The sequence below is a fragment of the Chiloscyllium plagiosum genome, chromosome 7 (assembly GCF_004010195.1).
Source record: "Chiloscyllium plagiosum isolate BGI_BamShark_2017 chromosome 7, ASM401019v2, whole genome shotgun sequence".
In the NCBI taxonomy this organism is placed as follows: Eukaryota; Metazoa; Chordata; class Chondrichthyes; order Orectolobiformes; family Hemiscylliidae; genus Chiloscyllium; species Chiloscyllium plagiosum.
In genome coordinates this window covers 63,965,574-63,977,575 of record NC_057716.1, presented here as the reverse complement: position 1 = coordinate 63,977,575, position 12,002 = coordinate 63,965,574, and the positions used below count along the sequence as shown (strand labels likewise).

At 37.8% G+C, this 12,002-nt stretch overlaps 1 protein-coding gene across 1 annotated transcript in view; it reads right to left on the bottom strand.

The window, feature by feature from the left end:
• ttc21b (tetratricopeptide repeat domain 21B) overlaps positions 1–12,002 on the bottom strand; it is a 107,393-nt gene that overhangs the window by 7,636 nt on the left and 87,755 nt on the right. Inside the window, exons 26-28 of the mRNA XM_043693904.1 lie at positions 10,908–11,132; positions 1,484–1,604; positions 1,311–1,378 (exon numbers count right to left, since the gene is read on the bottom strand). Of these exons, the coding sequence (XP_043549839.1) occupies positions 1,311–1,378; positions 1,484–1,604; positions 10,908–11,132 (414 nt within the window). The remainder of the gene's footprint in view (positions 1–1,310; positions 1,379–1,483; positions 1,605–10,907; positions 11,133–12,002) is intronic.

Here is a 12,002-nt window from a genome sequence, read left to right as displayed (position 1 = left end):
TATCCGTTTTTGGCGAATACCTTGTACATGTGTTCCTCTTCCTCTTTTTGCAGTTTTGGTGTGCTGCAGTGTGCCGGACTGACAACCGGAAGCGGCAAGGGCAGGCCACTATAAATGCCGGAGGAAACACCGCAGAAGCGCTTCACAGGAGGCTCCCAAGCACTGAGGATGTCACCTAGACAGGGGATGAAACATTTGCAACAAAAATTTCCAGCTCGGCGAACAGAACCACAACAACGAGCACCCGAGCTACAAATCTTCACCCAAACTTTGAACATCTGAATTATATTTATACAATATAGAATGTATAAAGGAAGTTGTAGTGAACTTCGGATTTCTAGACTGATTCACTGTGCAGGGGAGGGAAAATACTAGTCCTCCTCCGTGGCCTATGTAGTAAGTCAAAGTGCTAAACATTCAAGATAAATGAGTATGAAATCATAGCAAGGATAGCAAATTGAATTAAAATTGGTTATGGAAGGAAACAGGAAGTAACAGAAAGAATTTAAAGATAGTTTCTCAAGGTGGTTGCAAATGAGTAGTGGTATCCCACAGTATACATTTCATTCTCTATAGTTCAAAGACTTAAAAGTATAACTGGAAGGAGTGGTTTCTAAATTTGCAGTTAATACTACAGTAGGAGGTGTTGTAAATCACTGAGGACCAAAGAAAGCTGGAAAAAGCCATTGCTAAGATGATAGAATGAATAAAATGTAACACATGGAATTCAATATTGGCATTTACCAGTTCTGATGACAAGTCATTAACATGAAACATTAACTTTGTTTTTTCTTTGAATTAAAAATTGGTTTTAGTCCAACAGGTATTTGAAAGAACAAACTTTCGGAGTACTGCTGCTTCTCCACAGACACTGCCTTACTTGCAGGCTATTGCTAGCATTTGTTTTTATTTCAGATTTATTCCAGCAACTGCAGTGCTTTTTTTCTCAGGAGAATGAAGGGTGATTTACGGGGTGCTTATGATGGGACAGGACAGGGTTGGTAGGAACAGATCATTTCCAGTGATTGAGGCTTCCAGGAGGACATAGATTGGACAAAGGAGGACAGATAACTGAGATTAATGGAGATAAACATGAAAAAAAATACAAACACACAAGAGAGACATAGAGAGAGAAGTGATAATTGGGATCCACCACTAAAACTGTTGATTGAAGCAGGTGAGAGAATATGGCGCGGCAGGAGTAGATGAGCCACTGATTGTGTAGAGGATACAGATTAATGAATATGCCTCGATTGTTATTAATCTTATATTCTGAAAGCACGATGAAAGATTGAATTTAAACATATTACCTTATGACAAATGTCAATAGCATCAACATATCGTTTTGCCTTCAAATAGTTAAAAGCCAGCTTGTACCCTGTAAAATGGAAAGTAATGTCAATTTTTCTGGAGCAGTATTGCAAATGCATTTAAAATCTATTGTAATAGCTGATCATGACATTTCTAGTAATTTTGATATTACCTATTGTTGGATTTGTCTGGTTACAATACTTCCAAGCCAGTTCATAATTAGTAGCTGCATCCTTATAAGATTGTTCTTTCTCCATAATGTATCCCATGTATTCATAAGCCTTGCAACAGGACTAAGAAAATAAAGATTTGTTAATAGATTCAGAGACAAAGAAGAACCAGGAGCAAAGAACACAAATTTCTACAAACATATTGGAACAAAGTATGTCTCATGTGACGTACCACACAACCTTTGCGCTCAAGCTCATCAGGTTGGGATAGCCTCTTGTTTGAGTGACAATGACAAGCATTATTTAAACATTCCAGACTACTGCTTTGGAGATTGAAATCTTACATCAGACCTTGTCTCTGTCATACACCTGAAGATAAAAGTTTTTCAACAATGTCCTAAGTTCACTCTTCTTAATGAGAGTTTTATTTCAGTTAACCACACTAGATAAAAATCTTGCAACACAGATGACTAGCCCCCATATTTATATAACCAATTGTCACTCAATTAATCCTTAATTAATATATCACCTGTTCCCATTCTATTTAGACTTAGTCATCTCTTCAAACCTTATGAGATGGTAACAAATTCTACTCTTTTTCAAAATAAATCTGTACAGATACACCAGAATCAAAATATACAAAAGCATAACATGTTACATGCTCTTTATTTTTCTTTCCATATTAAAGTTCCAAGTGTCTTTGCTCCATGCAGTCTAACAGTTTCTTATAGCTTGCTCCTTTCTTCGTAAAATAATCAGATAGCTGACTGCTGCTATCCACTAATTCCATTTTAGAATTTGTTTTCCGGTATCTCTTTTAAACTGTAATATCAACTCCCACTCTTTCATTAGTCACATATTTCACGGAGTATACGTTATCTCATATTAACTTATTATCAATGGAGCACTTAACAGGTATTGCTCCTGAACTGCTTTCCTAAATTTCTTCAAATATTTTTGCTAAGCAAAATGCCCCTGCCGCTTGACCAAGAGTTAGCATTTCTGCTGCTAAGATACTTTTTTTTGACTCCTGGTCCTTTTAACCTCCCAAGCAAATGGGCTACATTCATCTCCCTTTCCCACAAGAAAAAAACCAAAAACTTTCTTGCACTTGATAACCCAGAGATTTGTATAAGATACCATCACCAAAAATGTGTTTCATATTCCTAATACATCCCAATAATGTAAATTCAAACCACAATTCTCCATCTTTTTTTTCAATGTTTTGTTCACCCAAATAATAGGAGATAGAGAAGACTGCAAATGCTGGAGAGTCAGTTGATAAAGTGTGGTGCTGGAAGAAGCAGGAGGGTCGACATTTTGACCAGGAAGAACATTTCAGTCCTGACGACAGATCCTGCCTAAAATTTTGACTCTCCTGCTCCTCGAATGCTGCCTGACCTGCTGTGCTTTCTTCAGTGCCACACTTTATTGACTCTCACCCAAATAATATCTTCCATCTTGGGAGTTTTTCGCAGTTGCACTCAAATCTAATACTTCAAAGCTGACATCCAGCCTTGTTTTGGTGCTTAGCCAATTCAGCCGTCCAATTAGATATTGCAATTCCTTTATTTCAGTTTAGGAAGGCATCTGTTTTGTGAGGTCCTATTATGACCAATAGTAATGCAGCTACATTTTCCAAATAAGATGGCTGATGCAAAACATATGGTCCATTTTGCCTAATTTCCAGTCCGATGTACTTAAAAACCAGAGGCCTGGATTCTACTTTAAGTTCATTTATTTCTTTGTTACTATCCCACAAGAAATCATAAAGTTGCGCGAAAGCTGTCCCTCATGATGCCAGTAAAATATGGCAGGATCTGCTTCTAACTGAAGGCAAATTCTTCATTCTTTAAGCACCTCTCTTTTTCAACAATCCATATCTTCTTGCTTGAAACTGGCCTCTGAAACTTCAGACTCACTAAATCTCTTGAGACTTTGTCTTCATTGAAATCCTTCCTGCCCACATTGTAGCCCATTCCCAAGCAGGAGGTTGATCACTTATTATTTAATAGAACCTTATGATTCCTACCATAAACTAAATGATGTCGGCTATTCTACAATGAAATCTTAGCACGGGCCATCTATACTATGCAGTCAATGATATACAATTTGGGTGATCTGCTAAAATATTACGAATCATTACATTTATTACCACATGGTTCCCTTCCCATCGTTCATATTTGCACATATATCTCTAAATTAACTGTTCACAATTTTCACATTGCTTGAGATAAACTTCGCTGGTGGTCCAAGTCCAATCCCTATTCACCCTGCCATTATTTTATCCACACATATTTTCTTATGTTTACTATGCATTATTGTTGACTGAAAAAAAACTTGGTTGCCAAATCTACAAACTGCAAAATGAACCTCAAATCTGGAGTCACTAGCTTGTTGAAATCTCTTGTTATGGTTAGATTTACTATTGGCTGTGATGGTGTCCTTTAGTATTTCTTACAAATCTCATATCTATCACATATCTCTTGTATGAGCTTCCCACACTCCACATCCCATATTCCTGCTTCCTTTGTGAAGTTTTCAACATTTTACAGGACAGATGAGCAAATTGTCAATGTAATTTTAACGAACTGACTTCTTGGTCTTTGAAATTTCTACCTGCAGATGTCAATTACACTTCTTCACTTTGTCTAGTGGAAAGGTTATGTCCCATTAATAGAATACAATAACATCCTGATTGTATAAATTGCAAATCCAAAGATTTTCCCAATTTAGTAGCTTTATTGTTTTTCATATCCAGTGTCATCAGTGCTTTCTTAATTGGTAGTCTACTTAATAACAATGGTATTTCACTGGACATTACATTAAAGCTAGTTATAATGAATGACAACTCTTTTCAAGGATTTTATTATGTCATCATCTTCATATCTGGTGAAACTTTCAAAATCCTTAACCGTGTCCTAATGTTTATTACTTAAGAGCCTAGTTACGATTTAAGCCAATCCAAACACTGTAAACATTTGTTCATTGTCTAATATGGCACAACTGAAAGTCTTCCTGAAGAAGGGCATTCCTGAACAGGGGCTTATGCCCAAAACGTCGATTCTCCTGTTCCCTGGATGCTGCCTGACCTGCTGCGCTTTTCCAGCAACACATTTTCAGCTCACAACTGAAAGTCTCCACCACCAAAACATTCAACATTGTGCTGAAACTTCTTGTGGCCAATACAAGCCCTCCTCTTTATCCGAATCTCCATATTTTTCCTCCGAATCTTCCATTTCATGTTTAGCCTTGAATATTCTATTATATCATTTGGGACAGTTGATGGCATAACAGTATATAGAACCACAATTGAAAACATCGATTGACTACATCCTGAGCATTGCTGGTGTTCATTTGCTTGTTGTAAATCCCAAGTATTCTGTGTTTCACAAGACTATCAATAGCATGTCTGTCCTTCCTTCTGATAGTTACATTTCTCCTTTCGTACTATTGCCAGAAACCTGCATCTGGATAGTCTCACTAATTTGTTAACATGGTGCCAATTGATTTTATGTTGTATCAGTTACCCCCTTGGCTTTACAAATGCCACTGGAAAGGAATGCCTTCTTAGGAATTTTATTAACGCTTTGACATTTGTTTCATTAGTGTTTATTTACCTGCAAAGTTAATTCCTGTCAAAAACAGAAGTATGTCAATACTTGAGATATATGCACAACCCAATAAGTTAAATGCCAACTCAGATCAGATAATTTCCAAATAAACTTTCTTCATACATGCATACAATCTACTCAATTCCATTAAGCACACTTCCATGGTATTATCCTCATTCTTTCTAAATTTGGAAAATCTTACCATGCTTCATAGTCAGTCAATAAATTTTATTTTCGATAAAGTTTACCATTATTTTAAACCTCCACCTGTGTTCAAATCATGAGATTCCAGTTCAGAAAAAAGTTGCATCTTATCCTGATTTCTACTCCCCTATCCCAACACAAAATAAGGTTCTTTTGATATTCAAAGGTATGGAACCCTTGATCTTTTTTGTTTCTTACACAGGTTATACTGTTTGGGGAGGCCAGACGTTGTGTCACAAAGGGTAATCCTTGAATCCCAATGATTTGACCTGGATACACTAAATCCTGGCCCTCCCAAATTTGCCGATGACACCATAAAATAGTACATTCAGCCAAATCCTTTACTATTACACAGTTATTTCTGAGGGGAAGTTATGGATACCTTTTGCCAGATGATTATTCCTTTTCCCTCTTTACTCTGTATTCCCCATCCTCAGCTAAGAATATTTACTTCTACTACAAGGTTGAAATCTCTGGTATAGCCATTCCTGTTGCTACCTTCGTTCCCATCTAAACATCTTGTCATCTCACAGTCACTGCATCCGGAATCCTCTGCCATTTTGTATTGTTTCTCATTTCCCTACATTATCTTCAAAGTCATCTTTCCCATGTGGCTTTAATTAGCATAGGAAATTACAAAATATTTAGAGCACATAAATAGGTCATCTGTCCCAAAAGAATTATGCCAAACAGATTCAGAAAGTCTCCTCCCATTCCACTTGATCTAACCCCATCACCATATCCTTCAACTTCTTTCCATATCATGTTCTCAACCTGCTTCAATGCCTTTCATCTCATCTAGGCTGTGATAGTTGGTAAGAGTGCAATAAATTTAATGTATTTGGTTAAAATAAGAAACACATTTTTAAATGCATCCCAGAGTCCTTTCTAGTTTTGTAAGTTTTGAGTATGAAAAAAAAACAAAAATAAGATTTAATTCTGGGAAATTAGATCAAAAGAACTGAAGTAAACAAAGCATACAATTGGAAAAATGGAAACAACTGGAACTTAATTTTTAAAAACAGGAGAATTAAGAGCGTAAAATAACTGTGTTACATCAGAAAAGTCACTCCTGAATTTTCTGTCCTGCATAGGCTCCCAGTCCAGTAATACCTAGATTTCAAAATTCTCATTCTGAAGAAGAGTATTATGTTCTGAAGAGTCATATCAGACTTAAACATTAACTCTGTTTCTCTCTTCAGATGCTGCCAGACCTGCTGAGATTCTTCAGCATTTTTTCTTTTTATTTCAGATTTTCAGCATCTGCTGTATTTTGCTTTAATTCCCTACCTCCTTTTCTTTCAGGTATGCCCAACTTGAAGAAGTTCTGCTCTTCTCACCAACAAGATTTCTGTTTTATTTTTTTGGCTTGTTCACCTTCAGTCCTCACAAACTCCTGCCTAGTGTTTGATAAAGTTTTGCCAAACTCATTTTCACAGCCTTATCTACTTTCTCAGTGACTGTCTCTGGCTCCACCTTAACCCACACAAATTCTAATTAAAGTTTCATTCTACATGTTTAAAATCCATCCAGGATTACAAGTATCTCAGTGACATACAGCACTAATCTGACAATTGTTCCAACTGCATCCTGAATATCATGTCCCACCACATTGACACTGTCAACCTCTCTTTTCCTCAGCCATTTCCACAATCTTAAAGCTCACCAGTTCCCAGTTCCAGTTGATTCTTCATCTCATTTGATGATTAAGAAATTTTTTCTCTTCCTTTCAGGTGTTAAGGAACACAGCTCCAAAGTTCAGGTACTGATGCTTTGCTGCATTATTCTCTTCTCCCCTTCCCTCTCAATCCATTCCTTGTTCTAATTCGCTTCTTGTTGCATTTTCACTGTCCCATCTGGCATTCTCCTGTCTGATGCTGAACAATCTGTGATCAGAAAAGGACTTTGCTCGATCTGTTTATGGTCTCAGCTTAATCAATTTCGGGCACAACATAGCATCAAACGTTTGTTCTATTACCTTTGCCTCCATGCCCAACTCTTTGGATAGGAATCCTCTTCCTAATCCTCAGATCTTTTCATGTGTCTCCAGTATTCCTTCACTATCTAGATTATTGCCTCTGGCCTTTTACCTGCACTTGATCTCTTCATTGAGACCAGGTTCTGAAGAAGATTCACATTGGACTCAAAATGTTAACTCAGTTTCATTATTTTCACTTAGATGCTGCCAGATATGCTTCTTTTCTCTAGAATCTATCCTTATTATTTTAAAATTTTGATCCTTGTTTTCACATCTTTCCAATACCTTGCCCCGTTACTCCATCTCAGACTTTGTTCAAAACTATTTATATAAATGAATTGGATGTAAACAGAGGAGGTATAGTTAGTAAGTTTGCAGATGACACCAAAATTGGAGGTGTAGTGGAGAGTGAAGAAGGTTACCTCAAATTATAATGGGATCTTGATCAGATGGGCCAATGGGCTGAGGAGTGGCAGATGCAGTTTAATTTAGATAAACGCAAGGTACTGCATTTTGGGAAGGCAAATCAAACAGGTCTTATACACTGAATGGTAAGGTCCTGGGGAGTGTTGCTGAACAAAGAGACCTTGGAGTGCAGGTTCATATTTCCTTGAAAGTGGAGTTTCAGGTAGATAGGATAGTGAAGAAAGCATTTGGAATGCTTTCCTTCATTGGACAGAGCATTGAATATAGGAGTTGGGAGGTCATGTTGCGGCTGTACAGGACATTGGTTAGGCCACTGTTGGAATATTGTGTGCAATTCTGGTCTCCATCCTATTGGAAGGATGTTGTGAAACTTGAAAGGGTTCAGAAAAGATTTACAAGGATGTTGCCAGGGTTGGAAGATTTGAGCTATAGGGAGAGACTGAATCGGGTGGGGCTATTTTTCCTGGAGCGTCGGAGGCTGAGGGGTGACCTCACAGAGGTTTATAAAACCATGAGGGGCATGGATAGGATAAATACACAAGGTCTTTTCCCTGGGGTGGGGAGTCCAGAACGAGAGGGCATAGGCTTTGGTGAGAGGGGAAACATTTAAAAGGGACCTAAGGGGCAACCTTTTCACAAAGAAGGTGGTGCATGTGTGGAATGAACTGCCAGAAGAAGTGGTGGAGGCTACTACAATTGCAACATTTAAAAGGATGGTATATGAATAGGAAGGGTTTAGCAGGACATGGGCAAAGCACTGGCAAACGGGACTAGATTAGGTTAAGATATCTGGTTGGCATTGACAAGTTGGATTGGAAGGGTCTGTTTCTGTGCTGTACACCTCTATGACACTATAACCTTTTTACATCTCTGTGCTTTTCAAATTCTAGCCTCTATGCATTTCTGATTTGCACTGCTTCAATTCTGTGCCTTCAGTTGTCTAAAAAAAAGCCTCTGTTTACATATGATAGCAGAGCAAAAGTCCAGGTGTATAACAGGAAGTGGAAAAATGATCAGAAACAGTTGTAGAAAAGGATTTGGTTTGGAAGAACATGATGCTTAAATTGTCTGGTCCTCATGGCTAGCATCAAAGAATACAGTAGAGGTTCTGACCTTAGATACAAATTATTTCTGAGGCTAAGAAGGGACAGCATGGAGCAGTAAAATAAGAGAGAAAAAAAATGATGTAGTTACAGGTTCCAACCAATGTTCACACAGCAAGATCGCACAAAGATATAAATAACCTAATCATCAGTTCTAATGGCTTTGTCTGAGGCATAACATTGCGACAGAATTCACAACTTTTAAAAAGATGATGACTTACCATTTGCACAGGAAATGCAGAAGCATTTAGTAAGGAAAGTGGGACCATATACATACTTTCAATGGAGAGCTGGTACTGGCCAATGAACCAGAAAGCCTCATTCTATACTGTGAAATAGCAACTCATACTAGAATATACGGCCAAAATAATTGTATACGGTATGCCATAAAAATTATTTAAAAGAAAGGTTAGATTTTTCAGTTTGGGGTTAAGAATTACTGTTTGCTTTTGACAGTTGCCCACAAAGAGTAATTTCTTCAGCCAGAATATGACGAATCTGTGGAAATCATTGCTGCAGAGGCTGTGGAGACCAAGTCACTGAGTGTATTTAAGATATAAAATGTATGTTCTTGACTAGTGAGAGAATCAAATGTTACAGGGAGAAGGCAGGAGAATGGATTCAGAAACATATCAGCCATGACTGAATGAAGGAGCAGACTCGATGGACCAAATTGCCTAACTCTGTTCCCATATGTTATCGTCTTATTTGTAGTTTTTGAGCAGAGAATTGCTGTCATCAGATGTCTCATCCAGCTTACTGGCTTCTACTGGAGATCTGTGGCAGGTCCAAGCAGAAAAACAGCAAGGTTCTTCAATCAATGAAACTGTACAATCGTCAATGAAGAATGGACAGCCTAATTGGAAGTATAAGCTATGATTTATAAATTAGAGTTGAAATGTATACACAGAACAAAAGGATTGGGAAAGTTTAGTGATAGTAATGAAGTCTGCCAGGTGGCCCTCATAGAATATGAGTTCCCCAACTGGGGCTGTTAATCTGGTCTAACCAGGAAGCCCTAGCTGACAGCTAAGAATAGAAGTGTCTGACATCTTGTTCACATGGTGAGCTGGCTCTGAGGGAGCTGGATCAGTGTCAAGGATCCTCCATGTGTAAATAACGGGTGACTTGGTGATGGGATACTGGCCTCTATGGAGTTATTTCAGAAATAAAGTTGTGATTAAGGGAGAAAGACAGTATATCAGACACCTTTACACTGATTTTAATGATATTATGGTACTGTTTCAATGCAGCATGTGGAACAGGTAAGTAACAGACTGCAACATCCAGATTTTCATCTTCAATTGCACACGCAGATTTCACAAGTTTAGGTTCAATTAATTCTGTAACTATGAGCGCTGTTAGAAGAAATGGAAATGACAAACTCAAATTTAACATAGTTGAAGAGTGTGGTGCTGGAAAAGCACAGCTGGACAGACAGCATCCCAGAAGCATGAAAGTTGACGTTTCGGGAATAAGGCCTTTCTGTTGAAAGAGTTCATGCCCGAAACGTCGACTCTCCTGCTTCTTGGATGCTGCCTGTCCGGCTGTGCTTTTCCAGCACTACACTCTTCGACGCTGATCTCCAGCATCTGCAGTTCAGACAAAAACATTAGGTTGTTCAGCAAACTATTGGAAGTTGCAATGGGGCCTTCAAGAGATCCAAAAATGCAAAGGTTTGATTAGCTAAACTGCTAATCGCAAGATTAGCTACTTATGTTGTGCCACTTATGCTTTGTATGAAAGAAAACAATAGGCTTAAACTCAACGGCTAAGACTGTAGTGTTCAGTAGACAATAGGGTAAATTTGCTTACTCACCACATGGGTGATAGAGTGGATTTTGTACCCTGTTGTGAAACTTGTAGTGGTTTCACTGATTTGGGAAGGTTCTATAACAGATGCTAGATTGCTATTCATGCAGTAAAGAGAAATTTCCTCCAATGCCCCTTGTGAGGTCTCCAATTATGTTCAGCTGACAGAAACTACATTTTACAACATTATTTATTAAAAAAAGGTACTGTGACTATTAAGTGTAATACATGTCTAATTCTGTTTTTAGCTTTTTAGTCTCTCACAAAATAAGAATCTAATTGCTTTTACCTTATTGTGCCGTAAACAGCGTTTAAGAAGCTCAACTGCCATATCAAATTTTCCAGACTGAATGTAAACATCAGCTAGAAGCAACCAACTCTTTTCCAATTCTTCTGCATCAGTGGCATTCCAGTTTAATTTTGCAATGCGTTTTAGCTGATTTCTTGCACGAGGTGTCTGCTTTAAAATCATATATGCTGTTGCCATTCCGAACAGTGCAGGAATGTGGTCTTTCTGTATTAGATCAAGAATAGTTATACAAAATTATTAATTAATACACTGTCATTCTCCTACAGATGCATTACAAATAACTTTTTTGCTCAATTGCATAGGATTGAACAGAGTTTAGATTAATTAAGTGGAGCAAGAGTAGGACATTCGGCTATTCAAGTTTGCTTATCCTTTCAATAAGATCAAGGCTGATCTGGCTGAGGTCTGAAGTCCATTTTTCTGTATACCCCCTTGAAACTTTGACTCCCTTGTCTATCAAAAAACCTATGTGTCTTGAATAAATTTAACATCACAGCCTCCAGTGTTTTCTGGGAAAAGAGAATTCCACAGACTAACAACCCTCAGAGGAGAAAAGTCCCACTGCCATCCTGAAAAGGATACATCTTACTTTTAAACTGTGTCTCAAATGTTTCATATCCTGAGGATCAACCATTTCAAATCCTCTCAGCATCTTGTATATTTCAACACGGTCCCTTATCATTCTGCTAAATCCCTAAATAACAACCTATTCATCTTTCTTCATAAAATAAAGGTTTTCTCCCACTCTACTGATTGAGCCATCCCTGACTGCTTTCAAAGCAATTATAACTTTTAATTCTAATAAATTAACTAAAAACTGTATGCAGTACTCCAGAGATGGTCTCAGCAAGACCCTGCACTGTTGCAACAAATTCCTCTACTTATATGTTTGATTACCTTCGCAAGAAATGCTTATATTGCATTTGCCTTGTGAATCCCTTGCTGGACCAGTATACTAACTTCTTGTGATTTATAAACCAAGAAACCAAGATCCACCTGAATCACTGAGTTCTGCAATCTCTGTCTAAATAATGTATCTAAATAATTAACTGTTTCTCTAATCTTCTGGTCAAA